Genomic DNA, 20006 nt, shown 5'->3' on the forward strand with positions numbered 1-20006 from the left:
GACGCCCGCGCGTCATCAACACGAGCCCTGAAAGCAGAGCCTACCGTCGTGCGTAAGGCAGCGGCGGCTGCGGTTCTTCATATTCTTGCTTTCGAGGAGTTGCTTTCGGGAGCTGCCGCCGGGGAAGCTCCGCCATGGCGCGCAACTCCGGCCAGGTCTGCCACTACTTCTTGCAGGGCCACTGCCGCTTCGGCGACAACTGCTGGAACGAGCACCCGCGCCAACACGCCGGCAGAGCCAACGCGGGTAAGAACGGGAGGCTGTCCCGCTCCGCCTCTCCGCCGGCGGCTTCTCTCCGTCCCCTCGCGCCGGCCGACCTGCTGCCCTCCAGATGGGCGCCGGCTAGGGCTGCCCCCTCTATACTGGCACCATGCGGGGTGGGGCGGTTGGAGGGGGGCCGAATTTTTTTTCATCTGGTGCTGAAGTGACTTCAGAGTAATCCGTTTCAGTCTTATTGTATCCAGGGCCGGATTTAGTTTTGATGAGGCCCTAAGCTACTGAAGGTAATGGGGCCCCTTGTATGTCCAGCTGTCCTTTGTCAACAATAAACTGTCGCTGTTTTTTGTGTTGAATATATGCTATATGGTAATTTATGGACCTAATAGGTATCTAAAGCCATTTGCACATAACAAAATATGTAATGGTTGAACTGAAATACAATTGAGAAGTATATGAATAGTGAAATTATTATTAAGCTTTAACTTAAAATGATTTTTTATTCATAACAAACTTAATAACGCAAACACATTGGCATTTGGCAATAACAAAAGTTCCTTTAGAAAGACAATTTACGAAGACTCATAATCTAGTCACTAGAAACTTGCTATAACATGAAATAATAATAGCAAACCGGTGATATTTTAGGAAGCAGGCGGGGCCCATTACTTATATCATAGGAGCCTACACAACATACAACACTGTTGCTGCATTTAGATTTTATTTTATTTGTTTTTTATCTTATATTTTGGAAATGTACATTCAGGGTTTTTTCCCTTCAAATTTTTGGGGGGCCCCCAAGAGAGTGGGGCCGTAAGCTATAGCTTGTTTAGCTTATACGTAAATCTGGCACTGATTGTATCCTAACAGGACGGGCCCTCTGGAATTTGCTATGCATGCACACACACGAATTTGTAAATGTGCATGGCTACACAGAGCTTAGCTATAGGACCTTTCCAACACATGCATGTGGAGAAGATCCCTAACTTGGCAGAGGGGTTGAGAGAAAGAAAGGAGACCTAAAATACAGGACAAAACTGTATCAATACAAGATGTAGTATTTTACATTGAAATATGGGACAATCCTGGACAGGTGGCAACCCTAGCGTTGGCTAGGGCTGATGGGAGCTGTAGTCCAGAACATCAGGAGGGCACTGGGTTGGCGAAGGGTGGCTTTGAAGCGAGGGAAGGGAAGCAGCCAATGCCGCTCTCTCTCCCTGGTGTGGCTGACCCAGTGGGCTGAGCTGAGAGTGGTGTTGCCGTGATCATATTGTTTGCGGCTCTCTTGCATTCCCCAGCCACTGCCACCATCCTCCAGAGAAAAAAACAGGGCACGTCTAGACCAGCCTTTTCACAACCTTGGGTCCCTGGATGTTCTTGGACTACAACTCCCATCATTCCTAGCCAGCATGGCTAGTGATCAGGGATGATGGGAGTTGTAGTTCAAAAACATATTGGGGGGGGGGGGACACCAGAAGTTGAGAAAGGCTGGTTTAGACTAACAAGACAATCCTAACCTTAGCTAGGTAGCAGTGGGCGTAATGTAGCCTTGCTCTGTGCCAGGTCACCCTGGAGCAGGTGTAGCGATTGGTCCAATGCCTTGCCTCCCCACCCCCCAGGATACTAGATTTTGAGACTTTCTGCAGGCTGCCACAGGTGAAAATTCAACAGGCAGCAGGAGTAGTGAAGCTGGTGTCTCTCATAACTCTTACTTAACACATCTCTTTCTTTCCCAACTGAAGGCTCCGGTCGAAGAGTAGCATGGAGTGGACATAATCAGAGATACAGTAACCCTGTACAGACATCCAGTTTTTCCAAGTCAACCAGCTGGCACAACAGAGATTCTGGCTTTTCACAGAATAGATATGCTGCATTAAACTCCACTGAAAATGTTGGTAATAGTGGCATTGTAGATGAGGAAGATAAACTTCTGTAAGTAGCAATTTCCTATCTCTCTAGTTTTAATAGACTTTAAATAAATTTTATTGAATGGCTAATTAAAAAACAAACCTGAACCCTATGGCTGCAGTCCTGTACACAATTGTTAATATCCCAGTGAGATAAATAGGAGTTAAGAAGAATTAACTGTGTACAGAATGCCTACCTGTGACATTTTCTTCATAGTGGCCTTTGCTCATAAAAGTTCATAATATTAAGAGCCAGTTTGGGCATAATTAGGCTGAATGAGTGTTGGTCATGCTTATTTCTTATGCTATTGGCACTTTGATCCTGTTTAAAGCAAATCCTGCTGTGTCTGAAGTGGTAGACCATGGCTTAATGATGCTTTAGTTAACATTCATCCAGAGTTTCCTGTTTCAAATGTAATGGAAACTGGTTTCCTTTAAACAAGATCAAACTGCCAAAGCTGGCACTCAACGAGAGGGATGAGGGAGGAGCATGTGAGGCTGACACTTGGTCTTGTCTTCATAAACTGCATTTGGGAATGAAAAAGGGGAAAGACTAGCCTAAGATTCCTATCCTATTAACAGAGAAGAATTGTTTCTTTTCAGATAATTTCAATCATGTTGATGTTTCATTGGTGTAGCTAATTTTTGTTCTGACAGCTATTTAAAAAATGTGACTTGGTACAAATATGTTTCAGATTGGTTTGATATTGGCTCTGATGCAGCTCTTGCTTCTTAGTTGTGCAAAACTAGAGGCTCTAGATGGGGATGTGCATTGCCATCTGCATCAGGCTGGATTGGCATCTGTGCCCCCAAATGATGCAGATGTGGATTTCTCACACTGAATCACTTAACAATTTTTTTTCATTCACTTGTGATTTTCTCTGCTTATTCAAGTACTTCCTGTTTATATTTGATCTTGCACCCACTCTTTCCACTTGTTTTCTTTGAATTTTAGAAACTGAAAAAGAGTATTGTAGCAAGCCACTTATAAAACATACTGTTTCGTCTTATCACAGTAAACCTTTGACTTGGCTCTGTATTTTTTAAAAAACACATTGAATCTAGCTTTAAGTAGGTCTTCACTGCCTATCTTCGGTTTCATTTGGCTTATGACTTTTGAATGTCATTTATTCAGTGAAATTATAATGAAAGACATGGAGAGTTGGGAATCTTCAGGACAATGGATGTTTTCCACCTATTCACCTATGAAAGAAAAGCCGAATATATCAGGTAGAATCTTTCCTAATCCTCTTAATTACCCACATATGCTTAGGTTTATTTCTCACTTGAATACTGTTATTGGATCCCAAAGAATGAGAAGTGTGCTTATATAAGTGAACAAAAGGTGTCTGTCTTTTATCTTTCTTTCTTTTTTAATGAGTATGGTATGGAGTATGGTATAATTGGTATGGACAATGCTTCTAAAATTTCTACTCATTCTAGTATTTATTTAACTAACCCAAAGTGGGAGTTTTTGCAAGACCACAATCTAACTACATTATCAGGTGGGCAATTTACAATAATGTGATTTGCTTACTTGGCCTCCTTGTATTATTTAACCCAGCTTTATTTGTTGCTGACTGTCATGGCAGCTATAGGCTCCATGAGAGAAAGAAGAGTTCTGAAACCAATTTTTCCTTTATGATTTTAGTAGTGTGTAGTTGGGGTATGTACAGAAGATGTTTCATTGGCAATAGAGAAGGATTAAAAACCTACCATTGAGCTGTTTGGTCTTTTGCTGTCTCTGATTCTTCATTGCTAATATTACTGCTCCTGGACAGTGTTTCCTTTCCCCCTTTCCCAGCACTCAGCCAGGCTCAAAAAGTGAGCCCAGCTTTGGGAAGGACGGACGTAGAAGGCACCTGAAAAGGAGAATTGAGAGGCTCAGAAGGGGCTAAACCAGGCATAGGCAAACTCGGCCCTCCAGATGTTTTGGGACTGCAACTCCCATCATCTCTAGCTGACAGGACCAGTGGCCAGGGATGATGGGAGTTGTAGTCCCAAAACATCTGGAGGGCCAAGTTTGCCTATGCCTGGGCTAAACACTTACAAGTTCTCCCTACCATGCATTGCTTGTAACCTGAATAAATGTAGAGTTGAAACTGCATTTCTTCACACGATGTCTTGAATGGATAAATGATTAATTTGCAAGCTGGCATAAGCTCTAAATTAAGAAAGTACAAGTTAGCACAGATCACAGAATATGCTACATACCATGCATTGAAGTAACTTCTGGAGTTTTTGAAGTATCATGCTTTTGAAATAAGACCCCAATGCATGGTGAAAGCTATTAATTGATTCTCTGGTGCCATTGTCATTTGCTTTTATTCTTGGCCAGTGTCTCTTCTCAACAAACATGAGAGTTGTTGGGGGATGCATTTACTATGATTTCATAGCTGGGGGTAAGAGCAGTATTATCTGTCTTTCCAGGTTTTGACTGTTCCTCTTCCTGCAGGGTTTCCAGACTTCTTGCCAGAAGAGTTGCGTCTTGAATATTATAATAGCAGAGCAAACAACAATGTACAAAATTATGTGAGTCTCTACATATTGATAATAAATAACAAGATGAAAGATAAAAAAATTATTAAAAGATTATCCAAAAAGAACTCCCTTAAAGAGAATCAAGTCTCTTTATCTTAAGACAGTCTTTAAAATAATCTCCCCCCCCCCAATTCCCCCCCCCCCTAATTCCAGTAGCATCTTAAAGACCAACTAAGTATAAGCTTTCTAGGTATGAGCTTTTGTGTGTATACACACTTCTTCAGATACTCTGAAGCAGAGGTTGCTCCAACCTTATAACTGTTGATGACTGTTAATGATGGCAGTTGGTTCCACAGGGAAGGGCAAGGGATTTTTAAAGGGATAGATAACGAAAATTAGACATGAATCCAATATCTCTATTCAGACCAGGTCTCTCCATAGTTTTTAGTTTGGTAATGAGTTGTAACTTCTTTTTCAAGTGTATTTCTAAAATTCTTTTGCAATAAGACAGCTACTTTAAGATCTTGCATAGAATGTCCTGGGAGATTGAAGTGTTCTCCTATTGGTTTCTTTGTTTTATGATTCCTGATGTCAGATTTATGTCCATTTATCCTTTGGCATAAGGTTTGTCCTGCTCGTCCAATATAGAGAGCTGAAGGGCACTGTTGGCATTCGATAGCATATATAATGTTGGAAGACGGACAAATAAATAGGCCTGGGATGTTATGTTTGATGTTATTGGGGCCAATAATGATGTTGCCCGGGTGTATGTGGCAGCAAAGTTGGCATCTAGATTTATTGCAGGCTCTTGTGCCAGTGTCCATGTTAAGTCTGGTTGTTGTATTATTGTGTGTGAGGACTTGTTTAAGATTGGGTGGCTTTCTGTAGACGAGGAAAGATTTTCCTCTCGGAGCTTGGGAAAGAGAGCTGTCATTATCTAAGAAAGGTTGTAAATCTCTGATGATGCGTTGAACTGTTTTTAACTTGAGAGCTGTATGTGATTACTAGTGGTGTAATATTCTTTAGTGTAAATGGCTGTGATTTGGAATCAAGACCACCGCCCCCAAAATATATACATTTGAATTTTGGGATAGTAATGACATTCTTCTGGTTCTGAATGTGCCAACATATTTTAATCACAGCTGCTCAGAAATTCTATTCCTTCTTGGTTTGATTGGCAGGGTCCTAACACAGTCTAATCTCACTTTTTCCCCAGATCAATTCAGTCCAGCAGTTAGCAAGCCAGTGGAGAAGTCGGTTGCTTGAGCTGAAGAATATAAATGCATCTACTAAAGCGGCATTGGTGAGTGTAATAGAGAAAATGAAAAGGTCTTCATTTAAAGTTTCAAATTTATTTTGCAAGGTTTGTAAATCTTTCAGTCATGTTTCGCGAAGCAGTTCACAATAATAGAATCAGATTTGTTGATAGAAGATACTGTCTCTACAATCAACATCCAGAGTAAGGGGTATTATTCATTGGCATTGTTCAGCTTCTGGCTCTGCTTCCTTGAAAGATGGTGGTGGCCAAGGGGCTTCAAGAAGGCAGAAAAATAGGTTACTAAGAGGGCAGGTGTTCGAGAGAGAGGGGGAGAGAGAGTGAGTTTTGGAGAACTGATGCTTTGCTCTCAGAAGTAGCAGCAGCCGGAGACCATCCATGGAGGAGGTAACTCTTACACAGCAGCTGGAATTCCTCCTCCTCTTGAGGAAGCCGGCCTTTTTGCACCTTGGACTGGCAGAGGGAAGCCTGTTCCACCCTGACCCCTGCTCCTGTTCCACCCTGACCCCTGCTGGCTGACCAACTGAGAACTCCTCTAGGCTCAATTTATCACAGGAGTGGGGGCTGTGCTGACCAGGGTGGGGGTGCCCTTTGTGGGAATCAAGGGGAAGGAGCAGGCTTGTAGTTTGTGGGAACCTCTGGATCCTCTGCTGTTGCTTGAGGCTCAGGTGGCCTCAGCAGCACAGAGTGCCTTCCATCAGCTTCGGCTGACAGCCCAGCTGCGCCCCTATCTGGACACGAGTAGGCTAACCTCTGTTGTCTATGCTTTGGTCACCTCCAGATTAGATTACTGCAGTGTGTTATATGTAAATAGGGCTGCCTCTGATGACAGTACAGAGATCTGTTCATTTACCTGTGGCCTTCCAGGTGTTGCTGGACTTCAGCTCCTCTCAGCATCAGCTAGTATGGCCAGGAGTTGGGGATGGTGGGAGGAGTTGTCCAACATCTGGAGGACCTTAGATTCCTCATCCCTGCTGTAGATCCACACCACAAATAAAGTGAAATCATAGTGATGGTTATGTACCGTATTTTTCGCCCTATAGGACGCACTTTTTCCCCTCCAAAAATGAAGGGGAAATGTGTGTGCATCCTATGGGGCGAATGCAGGCTTTCGCTGAAGCCTGGAGAGCCCCACCGCCAGCCCCACAAGCTCGGGGGACAGCGGGGAGGCGGAACGCCGCCATCCCGCTGTCTCCCAACGTGGTTTGGAGGCTGGCGGCGGGGAGACGCGTGCTTCTCCCCGCCGCCAGCCCCACAAGCTCGGGGGACAGCGGGGAGGCGCAGCGCGCCATCCCACTGTCTCCCAACGTGGTTTGGAGGCTGGCGGCGGGCTTCCCCCTCCCCCAGCCCCGCATGCTCCCAGAGTGGGCTTCGCGCAGCTCTCCGCAAGCTGTGGGAGCCCAGCGCGACTTCGCGCTGGCTTCCAAGGCTTGCGGAGAGCTGCCTGTTTTGGGGGCTGGGGTGGGGGAAGCTCGGACTTCTCCCACCCCAGCCCCATGCCTGGGGGGGGGAGATAAAAAAAAATCCTTTATTCCCCCCCCCCCAAAAAATCTAGATGCGTCCTATGGGCCGGTGCGTCCTATAGGGCAAAAAATACGGTAAGTTGTCTTATTCTATATCAAAGATTTGTTCACTTCTAATTCTGCATTTTATATTGAATTGGAAGCAATAGTACCTTTTTTCTTCTGTAACATGTAGAACTACTTCTCATTGTTTTAAGATATCTGAATTTAAGAACACGGCTAGTCAGCCACCACCTGCATTTGGGTTTGGAGGACAGCAGGCATCGGCTTTTGGATCATCAGGTAGGGATTTGTTTTGGCTGGTGGTGGGTGGAGGTTTGCATATTCTTAGTTCCGATAGTCCTGGGATTACTATTGTTTCTTTGACCTTACTATTGCAAACTATTGCTTTTCTTTGTGTGACAATTGCAGCCTTTCCTGTGGATAATAAATCTACTCAAGCCTTCTCCTTCAAACCAGCTTCTGAACTTGGCAGCATCTCCTCTGGAAGCACACCTGCGTTTGGGAGCCTCACGAGCAGCCAGGGCACCGCATCTTCCACCACTGCGCCCCATGCCGTCAGCTTTGGAGATCAACCTGCTTCATCGGCATCTTCCTTTTCATTTAAAATGGCTACAACCACTCCAGGTGGGTTTGGAGCTTCTGGTTTTTCAGGGTTTGGCAAACCTTTTCCAGCAAGTTCCCCGGAGACTGCACCTGCATCGGTGTTTGGGACAGCGGCCATTACCCCTGCTTTGAATCCCGGATTTGGCAAATCTTTTCCTGCCAGCTCCTCAGACTCCACATCTGCTTCGGTGTTTGGAACAGCTGCTGCTTCCGCTTCTTTGAATTCGGGGAACACACTGTTTGGGCAGCCGGCAAGTCTCTTTGGGGGTAATGCAACATTGCCCCCTTCCACAACCCCTCCCAGCACCACCTCTGCAAAGTTATTTACCCCAGAGTCGGAACTGTCTGCTGAAGAACTGGAGCAATTTAAGGCGAAGAAATTCACACTCGGAAAAATCCCTTCCAAGCCACCACCAGCAGCACTTCTAAATCTGTAACGTGGCCTGAGGTTGTTCTTACTATCTTTTCGGTGTGTGTGAATATCAGAGACACTTTGATTTAATCCTTCGGAAGTTAAATTCATCTATGGCTCACCGTATTGTTTCAGAGAAGTTACATTTGTTTCTAGAAATGTGTGATCTATTTGACTTGTTGGCTCCAGAATGAATATTTAACTTGAGAGTATTGCATAGCAAAATGTAGCTTTGCAATGAACTTGAAAATGTAGGAAACCCAAGCTGCTCTTTTCTTTGGTGGAGTTGGCTTCCATACTTTATGGCAATGAAATGTTGTGCTAATTATCTAAAAGGTACCGTATTTTTCGCTCTATAGGACGCACCCAACCACAGGACGCACCTTGTTTTAGAGGGGGGGAAATCTCCCCCTCTCTGTGCAGCGCCCCTTCAGTGAAGCGGCAGGAGAAACAGAGCCCCTTCCATTTCTCCTCTCGCTTCGCTGAAGGGGCGCTGCACAGCTCTCCCTCTCCCACATTGCCTTCACCTTCAGTGAAGGCAACCCGAAGCCTCTGGAGCGCAGCGGGAGTTCCCGCTGTGCTCCAGAGACTTCGGGTTCCTTCCGCTGAAGCCAGGAGAGTCTTGCTCTCCAGGCTCCAGGCTTCAGTGAAAGCAACCCGAAGCCTCCGGAGTGCGGTGGGAGCGCTCCCACTGCACTTCTGAGGCTTCGCATTGCTATCGCTGAAGCCAAGGAGCCTGCATTCACTCCATAAGATGCACACACATTTCCCCTTAATTTTTGGAGGGGAAAATGTGCGTCTTATAGAGCGAAAAATACGGTACCTTAAAGTCCCCAAATCATACCTTTTGGACACACCAACTATTCCCCAGCTATACCAAAGTTATAGAACCCACAACTCCTCCTTGCTCTTTCTGTTGCTATAATCTGGCCTCAACAGCTTCAGTACCACAGTGGTCCTCAGCCTTAGCTTTTCTAGCTATAATTGGTTGATTTAAATGAGCACATCTATCTGCTGTGATTTGGCGCTGGGACCAGTTGTTACCACAGTGCTCTGCCTTACTGTAATTCTGAGTATATCCTCTTAGCACCTAGTCTACTAAAGCCTTCCTCTGTGTGTGACTGTTTTAGCACAACACAGGAAGCAAGCAATAGCATAAACTAGCTTTCCTCCCAGATAGCAGTTGGGCTTACCCTCATTTTCTGTGAGGTATAAGGACTCCAGATTCATGCAAATACTTTAGTTTTATTTTATTTTTTGCGTACTGCAATGTGTGCCTTTGTTTGGTCATTCTGATGCCCCAGACAACAAAAACCACTTTCTCATCAGGTAAATTTTGGTACGGAAACCAGTACTGAATTTGATTATGACACTGAATTATTTTTGTTTCAATTTTACTTGTGGTTAATGATGGTTTTAATTTTAATGCCTGCCACCTTGGGACCTTTTTGGTGAAGGGTGGATTACAAATATCTAAAACAACTAAATGAATTGCTAGTCATTGACAATAGTAAAGATTAAGCCCCTCGCCATCTCCTGTCTGTGCACACAATCGCTTTTGCACTCAGAACTTCATGCGAGAGGCTCGTCGTCAAGCAGATCAATTTGAACTTCGGATCCCTTCTTCGCTTCGCACATGGTGCCCCACCTCTTACCTTTTCATCCAGTGTCAAAAGCTGAGCAGTGCAAAAGCTGCCAAAATCGTGGGCATAACCAGCCACTCTGCTTTGCCTGCCCATGTGAATGTAAATAATGCGTAGTTGCAAAGGGTCAGTAACTTTCGCATGAAGGGAAAACATTATGTAAACCGATGATTTTTTAAAAAGAGAGTGAGAGCAGGTCTTTTATTTCTGTGCATTAATTTTGTACTGAAAATGAAAATTTAATAGATAGCTATCCAGCTGGTTTAGAGACCCTTTAATATAAATGCATGACCCCATAGTAAAGGTAAATAGGTAAAGGACCCCTGGATGGTTAAGTCCAAAGGCGACTATGGGGTTGAGGCACCCATCTCGCTTTCAGGCCGAGAGAGCCGGTGTTTGTCCACACACAGCTTTCCAGGTCATGTGGCCAACATGACTAAACCGCTTCTGGCACAACGGGACACCGTGACAGAAGCCAGAGCGCATGGAAATGCCGTTTACCTTCCCGCTGCAGTGGTGGCTATCTATCTACTTGCATTGACGTGCTTTTGAACTGCTAGGTTGGCAGGCGCTGGGACAGAGCAACAAGAGCTCATCCTGTCACAGGGATTCGAACCGCCAACCTTCCAATCGGCAAGCCCAAGAGGCTCAGTGGTTTAGACCACAGCGCCACCCGCGTCCCATAATGACCCCATAGTATGGCACCCTGAATAACAGGAAGTACTATGCTTTCAACTACTGCGGGTGGGGGGAGTGGGGAGGAATGAGGTGAAAAACTGTTATGTGTCCTCACGTCTCAGACTAGTTTCATGTGATTACGACCACTACTTTCTTTGAATTATAGAATGTGAGAGTCATTGATTTTTCACTAATGTAGGTCAAATTTGGAATGGTTTGAAGTTTAGCAGGCACACTGCTTCTGTCTTGAACATCTAAGGGAGGCAGGGCTAGGGAAGCCGCAGAGCTCTCCCCATGTTGCTGGGCTCCAGCTCCCATCATGCTCAGCTGGCATGTCCAATGGTCAGAAATGATGGAAGCTGGAATTCAGCAACGTCCAAGGGGCCGAAGGTTCTCCTGCTCTGATCTAAGGGCTGTGTAGAAATTTGTCTGCTGTACAAAAGGAACATAAGCATTTCTTGCTCTGTCCACACTGGCCTCTGGTTCCTGGAAGGTTGCCCAGAAAAGAATGCAGCTCATGGTTCCCTAGGCTGCCTTGAGAGCATGCCTATATCTTCTTTTGTTGAAGGAGTCCATCCTTCCTTGCCAACTCCACATAGCCTTAAGCAAACTGCCCTTTTTGTCTGAAGGCATGTTTACAGAAAAGCTTTGGAAATCCCCAAAGACCGATACTGTAATTAATTAATCTCTTTATCCTTTGCAGATCTACTTAGCTGCTGTTCCCTCTTGAAATAAAAGCACAGGGCAATTTATAAACTCGGGCCATTAATTTAGATATCAATACCCCCTCTCAATGTTGATATCCAAAATGCTACAAGGAATGCTTTACTACAGACATGAGGAGTCTAATTGCCCCTTTCCCTTCGGTCATAAAGTAATTGTCAATAAAAGCAATTAGGTTTGCCTTCCACAGTGCATTCTCCCTTGTATTCCCGCTATGTGCAATAGATACTTCTAGTGCTCTATTGCTTTTCAAAATAACTGTGGAACAGAAAGCTTATCTGCTTCTTAGAGTCCAGCAACCAGATCTATGACTTTGCCAAAGCAATGCTTACACTTGGGGGGTGGGGTGCTTGCGCTGGCATACCAAAGCTTGTGGTGGCAGCTGATTCTGTAAGTGCATTAAGCACTGTTGTAGCACGTTGGCAGTGCCATGCTGGCAAGCTTACAGATGGGGTAAATGCAAGGCCATTGAGGCTGCTGAGCTCAGGTCCTGCTTTCAGGCTCCTCGTAGGCAACTGGTTGGCCACTGAGAACAGGATACTGGACTAGGTAGGCCATTGGCCTCATCCAGCATATGTCCTTTGACAGGCCTAGCCCATCTGTATGATAAAAATAGTTCTTTCCAGAAGGTTTGGCAATAAAATCCAACGATGGCATTGCCAGGACAACTTTAGTTCCATGTGGTCAGGCTGCCCAAGGCATTTATTAATCTGGGCTAATTAGCATTCCCAAGCCTTGACTCACGTGTCACAAGGATTCTCTTACCTGCTACTGTCATTTCCTTCCATTCTTCAGACTTCATTAAAAGGCAATCCAGAATGAAATTGGTCAGTGAATGTGAACAGTGAATGGACCTGTCTCATTCATCACCATCACCCGCCTCCAGGAACATAGCCTGGTCCTTTTTGAGTAAGCCCAGCTGTACTAGCAGAACATTACAAACCCAGATAGATTAAAATATTAGCAGCTGTGCTGGCCTCGCTGAGTAGCAAATGTCAAGGAAGAGAGGTGCTCTTTAGTGCTAAATTGGAGTAGAAGTCAATCCAGAGAAAACCCGAATGACTCTTGCTCCAATTCTGTGCTAAACAGCAGGTTTCATCAGGGGAAAGTGGTAGGAGCAGTGGAACTGTGGAGGAGCCCTCCATGTAAGACAGCTTCCTATGTTCAGGTGCTCATCACAAAACTGCCAGAAAGTGTGCAGCTAGTGTGATATCACATGTACAGGTTATGGCTGATTCTGAAGAGTGCTGGTTGATCATGCAAAGGTTCCTCAACTAAGGAATGGGAACCCTCATCAATCAGCGTACTTGCCCAACCCCATGTTGGAAACTTTTTGTGCAGAGAACTAGCCCCCTTCAGACTCTGCTGACTGGAAGGAAGATAAGCAAACCAGAGGCAATGTCAGCAAGGAAGAAGAAAATCTGGGCCAGGGCTGTGGGCCTCAATAGGTAGCCCAGTTAGACCTCTGACATCAGCCCCAAATTTAAAAATATGCCATATTCAATTTCCAGCTTTCATATTTCCAAATTGCTCTTATATTGCACGCAAACTGCCACATCCCAGTTACACAAGCTGATTGGTGGTGAAAGGGTGGGAAGAAAACAAACCAACTTTAGAGGTGTTGATCCTACAACTGCGATTACTTTGGAGCAGGGATGGAGAACTTGTGACCCGCCGGATGATGTTGGACCGGGGCTGATGGGAACTGGAATTGGAATTCATCAACATCTTGGTGGCCGCATGTTCCCCATTCTTGCTCTACAGTGAACTTTTAAAAAAGGGTTGCCAGAGAAGATTTAGTGTCTGTGTTCTTGTTGCTTTGTGTACTCAGTGCTTTCCTGTCAGCCTTTTAGCCACATCCCTGCAAAACCTCTTGCTTTATTCTTGCAGATCACATGAAATGTGGTTCCAGCATATGCTCTGTCATGTGCTCAAGGTAATTAGATTGCTTCTGATTATGCAGAATGGGTCCGATGCTCCGGACATGTGCCCTTTTTCCATTCTTGCTTTATTTAGTCTTGGGTGTGTAGATGTAGCATCTACACTATAGAAAACGGTTGCAGAAGAAGTCAAATGAGGCGCGTGCCTTATACTGTAAAACCAATGCAATTTGAACCATGCCTGTGCCTTAACAAAGATGTAGGGTAAGCATGCCACAGAAATCTTAGAAAATTTCAGTGTAGAATGTAAGAGCCCTGTTGGTCTATCATGTTTCCCAGGGCAGCCAACAAGATGCAACAGTCTTGGTCCCCAGCAACAGCAGACCCTCCAAGTTTCCCTATTTTCCAGGGACAGTTCTGGATTTACAGAAGCCGTCCCGGTTTCTGATTTGATTTTGGAGGGTATGGAGTTATGCGACCTCCAAGCCAAGGAGAAAAGTAACTATGCAATCTTTAGAAGACATCTAAAGGCAGCCTTGTATGAGAAAACCTTTTTAAATGTTTAATGTTTTATTATGCTTTTATATATGTTGGAAGCTGCCCAGCATGGCTGGGACAACCCAGTCAGATGGGAGGGATTTAAATAAAAAAAATATTTATTTATTTATTTATTACTGAATAAAGGTAAAGGTAAAGGTACCCCTGCCCGTACAGGCCAGTCTTGACAGACTCTAGGGTTGTGCGCCCATCTCACTCAAGAGGCCGGGGGCCAGCGCTGTCCGAAGACACTTCCGGGTCACGTGGCCAGCGTGACAAGCTGCATCTGGCAAGCCATAGCCGCACACGGAAACGCCGTTTACCTTCCCGCTAGTAAGCGGTCCCTATTTATCTACTTGCACCCGGGGGTGCTTTCGAACTGCTAGGTTGGCAGGTGCTGGGACCGAACAACGGGAGCGCACCCCGCCGCGGGGATTCGAACCGCTGACCTTTCAATCGGCAAGCCCTAGGCGCTGAGGCTTTTACCCACAGCGCCACCCGCGTCCTATTACTGAATAGGACATGCATATTTTTATCAGAGAAATGTTGGAGGGTATGCAACAGGTATCTAGAGGCATGTTGCCTCTGATCTTGGAAACAGTAAATAAATCATTACCATAAGCCCTTCATTTAAGATAGTTGCCAGGTATAACTGAAGGTCAGGCCCACCTCCCAGTTGTCCAAACTCTGCATGGTACCCCCCCCATATGCTCTGACCAGGGCTCCCCCCCCCCCCCAATTCCTACCACGGTTCAGGTTATTTGTGCTGACTTCTCTGGGAGTTCATTTCAGCTCCATTACTGACATGAGGAAGCCCTATGCAGCATGATCAATAAAAGGCATGATTCATTTGAGGCCAGGGTGTTATAATACGTAGTCTTCAAAAGCTGCATGGCCTAGACCCCTAGAGCACATAATCTGGATAAAGAAGATCAAATTGTCCTATTTTCAAAGCCACAGTACGTACACATTTATAAACGCCTGCTGTCAAGTGCCCTGAGATGCATGACATGGGCTGAAACGTCTCCAGAAAATTGCACGAGGGACCTTGATCTACTGTCGTGTCTGCTGACAGTACTTCCTCTAATTTTTCAAGATAGCAACTCCTGCAACTTTCTCCACACAAGCAAGAATGCCCACGGAATCAACAATTTTCTCGTCTACTGGAAAATGTCAAATCCTGCCTCCTTAAAAAAAGAAAAGAAGCAGGGGCTAAAAAAAAATTCCAACGCATATTTCCCCCGCCCCCCATTTCAAGTCCTCTGTCAGTCTAGTGTTTACAACCTTTTGCTCAATCCACAGTTGTGTGTGTTCAGTGCTCTTGATCTGGTCCCTGCGATAAGAGCATTTGCCCCTTTCATTAAAGTGAGTGAGAACGCCATTGTGCACAGAGGGGCTTCATGTGCTCCTGCACCCTCAGGGAGCATTTGGATTCAGGCACTGATGTGGCTTTTTTTGCGCAAGCTGTTTTACAACCTGGATATATATATATTTTTCCACCGCACGTGACATTTTCTTCCAGGTGAGCTTCAGATGTGGAAAAAATCCCAATGACCTTACCTTCATGGTTTTTTAAAAACCTCAAAAATTGTTCTGCCTTTTTTTAAAGGCAGGAGAAGGGGAATCTGTGGGCCTTCGGATATCTTTGGACTACCATCTTGCAACATCCCTGAGGTGAAACAGGAATGTGCCTTCCTCTGCCCACCCACCACTACGGAAGCGATGGTGCCGGAGGGGTGGGAGAGATGCTTCACCCAACCACATGGGTGGGCAGGGTCTGGCTGGGGCTGATGGGACTTGGAGTCCAACAACATCTGGAAGGGCACCAATTCCCCTTCCCTGATTTGATTCCAGCTAATCTGTAAAGACTGTAACTTTAGCCTCATGTCCGAGTTTGCTTTTTTCCTCCTTCCTCCGAATCCCTTTTTCCTTTCACGTCATGTCTTTTAGATTGAAAGCCTGAGGGCAGGCCCTGTCTTACAGCTGATTTTTGAAACCCACTCTGGGAGCCCTTCCCCCCCCCTTTGATGAATAGGAGGCTAAAAATGTTTTAACTAAATACTTAAAAACAAATTACTGCCAGATATACGCACTTGCTTTATTTATTTATCTCTTTCTCTGCTAGCCACTCAAAGTGTTTCTAGACTTCCTTACTGTTATTCTGCAACATTTAGTTGATTAATAGTGGGATTAAGGGATTCAAAATGTTTTGATTGATTACTCAGGGACATTGTTTAAGGCTCATTGGCTTCCTTTCTTTTTAAGATTTCCCTCAAGACAGCAGTTCTAGAATGACAGACTTAGAAGGTGTAGGTTTATTTGAAGCAATGTGACAAGAAAACATCCTTTGTTCTTAGGGATGCCCTGTGTGTACTGAAACCTCAACTGTCACCTAGTGGCAGCCATTCATTCAGACTAGCTGAACTGTTGCATTCCAGCTAGCCTGGAAAAACTTACATTTTCAGCTGGTGGATGAACTTGTTCTTTTCCTCTTCCATCTGCACCTTGTTTTCCTTCTGTGCTGTGCTTTTTAGATTGAAAGCCCGAGGCCTGCCTTATTTACAATATTTGAAAGTGGTGAGGCACTGGTAATTGGCAAATGTCTCTATGAATATAATGAAGAAACAAGAATTTCAGGATCTTCATGGAAATATGAGATGATATTCAGCATTATGGACAAAAAAGAGGACATATTATTAGAAGGAAAAGCCATCTCTAGTATTTTATTTTGTATTCCCTAACATAATGCATCAGGGCAAAATAACTTAAGCCAATAAACAAATGTGGTTAGAACTTTCTGATAAATCAGTTAGTTTTTATTAATAGTACAGTGGTACCTCTGGTTACGAACTTACCGGTAATTCGTTCTGGAGGTCTGTTCTTAACCTGAAACTGTTCTTAACCTGAGGTACCACTTTAGCTAATGGGGCCTCCTGCTGCTGCCGGGCCGCCGGCGTGCGATTTCTGTTCTCATCCTGAGGTAAAGTTCTTAACCTGAGGTACTACTTCCGGGTTAGCGGAGTCTGTAACCCAAGGTGTTTGTAATCTGAGGTACCACTGTAATAATAAATAAATTATTATACCCCATAAATCTGGCTGGGTTTCCACAGCCACTCTGGGTGGCTTACAGCAATACAGTAGAGGAATCAACTATGAATATTCAAACCACAGCCCTAATTTAAAGCACAGAAGATTTGAGTCCATCTAAGATGGTCAAATAGATGCCATCATGATGGAGTGGCATGAAACAAGTGAGATGTTATTGTGACACCACAGTGGTGCTTTTACAGTCATTTTGTATAAGTGAATGAATGATAGTCTTTGTGTCAGTTGCAATAACTAGAAGCAGCGTAACCAAGCTCATTACACATATTGCCGCCATGTAATTAGCAATTTCATATCACATTTGATGTTCAAGATTAGAAAACTGCTAAGTCGCTTAGTTTGCTATTCTTTGGTTTACAAATGAATAGAGAGAACAGGAATGATATTGTGAGTGTATTGTTTAATATCACACAGAAAAAACCAGACATTCCCATTCTTGTCCCATTGGCCATTAGGTACGGTGAGGCAGCTACCTCAGGTGGCAGATGCTTGGGGGGCAGGAACTGACAGCAAGGTGTTAAAGGACAGATCAGTGTGTGGCTTGTGACCTACCCAGCACCCTCTGAGCTAGCCTGCTGCCCTTAAATGTGATGGAGGATTCAGAGTCATCACCAGTGTTGAAGATTCAACTGTTAATCTGCTTGGTTTAAGTATGAGGGCATCACTTTCTCAATCAAATTAGAGCTCTCCAAAGCGGTTCTGAAGTAAATAAAAATATATTGGGCAAGCTGATCATGAACTACCTCCCTCACATTTATTTTGGAAGGGCTTGCGCTAGAACCCAGTGTTTTGTTTTGTTTTTAACAAACTTTTTTCTTTGGAGCAGTCGATCTCCACGTCACATCCCAAACTGCTTTTGAAATGTCTGTCACTTTTGAAAGCGACTTGCCATGAGGCGTGTGGGACGCTGTGCTTTGATTAGATTTCCCGTGAGCACACGGAATTCGTTTTATTGTTCTTTGGGTCTTTGCCATTAATTTGTTCTCATCATTAATGCTTCTATTAATTTTTTCATTTTGCTTAACACAAATCACAGGTAGGAATGGCAGAAAGGGTGAGGGACAAGGAGCTAAAGGGAAGTTACATAAACCTACAAACACTTTCCAGTTCACAAAGTTGCTTGAGCTATATCATATGACAACATGCAGACTTTTGCGGCAACAATCTAACACAGTCACTACTCTGGAATTTATCACATGACAAGTCTTCAAAGTATATAGATATAAATCTCTGTGTGTAATCAGACAAACAGTTATGCATGGACATTTTTGTTGTCTGAGCTGCTTCTGAGTACTATGTTGATATGAGGTCTCTGGGAGAAGAGGAGCTGTAGCCTCTACCTGCCTATAAGAACAGGCTGGTGTGTTTTCCAGTCATAACATTTGGTGGGGCAGGACTGAGCCCCTAGCAGTCGTATGGAGGCCATTTTAAATCTTGAATAAAGGTTTCTTAATGTGGAGTCAACTACGTGTAGGAGTTGGTCACAATGAGTTCCCACTCCTTAATATGCATCCAGATTTACCAGCCATACAGAGTGTATGATACCCCACTACCGTTTCAAAAATAGCTCCAACCCTATTTCCACACCGAAATAATCCTGATTAGCTTGTGAAGACTTTCCTGTACCTTTAAAAGCTGCATAGAAGGTAGACAAGTTTGCCACCCCTGAATTCTGCATCACTGTGATGACACTGTGTCACAACTTTTACTGACACGCAACGGGGTCTTGCTTAGATTTATGAGCTTGCAGACAAACATGGATACAGCAAAGTGGCTCTGGCCCACAGTTTAATGCTTTGATTTAGAACTTGGTCAATATAAAAAAATTTCCCCTCAAATGCTTAAAGCATCTTTTTTTATCATTTATAACAACTCTCATATATTACGTAATTCAACACAACAGCTGTCCTGGGCTCACAAGCCACAGTACTGAAGCAAGAAAGATAATTGAAAAAGGGATAGGATCAGTCAGGAGAGCATGAGACTCTTAATCTCAGGGTTGTGGGTTTGAGCCCCACATTGGGCTGCCCAGACGACAAGACCCCTTTCTTGGACTTCCATTCAGCTTCTGGAACATGGTTGATACAGTCAGTTCGGAGTCCATTAAACAATAATATTTTGCTCCATAATATTGCCTCAAAGGCTTTACCCAAGAATGAATCTACAATAGAGCATTCCCACCACATTTGATAATATGTGACCCCAGTGGCGGGTTTCTTTTGCCATCTTCATGGTGGCTCTCTGGTATTAAACAAGGCAGTGTATCACGTAAGTATCCTCTGTGGTGTAGTGGTTAAGAGTGGTAGATTTGTAATCTGGTGAACCAGGTTCGCATCCCCGCTCCTCCACTTGCAGCTACTGGGTGACCTTGGGCCAGTCACACTTCTCTGAAGTCTCTCAGCCCCACTCAGCTCACAGAGTGTTTGTTGTGGGGGAAGAAGGGAAAGGAGAATGTTAGCCGCTTTGAGACTCCTTCGGGTAGTGATAAAGCAGGATATCAAATCCAAACTCCTCCTCTTCCTCCTCCTCCTCCTCCTCCTCCTCCTCCTCTTCTTCTTCTTCTTCTTCTTCTTCTTCTTCTTCTTCTTCTTCTTCTTCTTCTTCTTCTTCTTCTTCTTCTTCTTCTGCGTTCCCTAAGGGCTCCTCTCATATTATGTAAGGAGCTGTACACCTTGTCACATGGAAGGAAAATAAATTTGTTAGAGAAAATGAGAAATACTATATTTTGACATTAGACCTCTTGGTGGTCTATAATCCCTTGGACATGCCTGAAGTATATTAGCTCCAGTAATTCTTGCTGCTAGGTGGCACTGATTCCATTATATAAAAAAACTTTTCGAGATATACTCCTGATCCTTTAACCACTATCTGGAGAGCAGAAATGGTCTCCAAAGAACGCAGGAGCTGGTCATCCCTGAACATCTGTAGGAATTAACAACTTGGTGTAAGATAAACAGCTACACCCTCTGTGAAAGGTGCAAGATTGCTCCAGAAATGCCTGAGAGGCAAAAGGCCATTG

General features: G+C 44.4%; 1 protein-coding gene, 1 long non-coding RNA gene and 1 pseudogene across 2 annotated transcripts in view; 2 read left to right on the forward strand and 1 right to left on the reverse strand.

Moving 5' to 3' along the window:
• LOC144329323 (uncharacterized) overlaps positions 1 to 14008 on the forward strand; it is a 349880-nt gene extending 335872 nt beyond the window's left edge. The window contains exon 2 of the long non-coding RNA XR_013394823.1: positions 10369 to 14008. This is a non-coding gene — a long non-coding RNA (uncharacterized LOC144329323). The remainder of the gene's footprint in view (positions 1 to 10368) is intronic.
• On the forward strand, positions 61 to 14008 carry NUP42 (nucleoporin 42). Its single transcript, XM_028749697.2, has 7 exons — positions 61 to 246; positions 1959 to 2148; positions 3259 to 3353; positions 4579 to 4655; positions 5821 to 5907; positions 7601 to 7685; positions 7815 to 14008. Exons 1-7 carry the CDS (start codon positions 135 to 137, stop codon positions 8444 to 8446), a joined length of 1278 nt encoding a protein of 425 aa, XP_028605530.1. The 5' UTR covers positions 61 to 134; the 3' UTR covers positions 8447 to 14008.
• LOC144329333 (uncharacterized) lies at positions 4823 to 5707 on the reverse strand (annotated as a pseudogene).
• Positions 14009 to 20006: the final 5998 nt, after the last annotated feature.

This window comes from Podarcis muralis, chromosome 12 (genome assembly GCF_964188315.1).
Source record: "Podarcis muralis chromosome 12, rPodMur119.hap1.1, whole genome shotgun sequence".
NCBI classification, from domain to species: Eukaryota; Metazoa; Chordata; class Lepidosauria; order Squamata; family Lacertidae; genus Podarcis; species Podarcis muralis.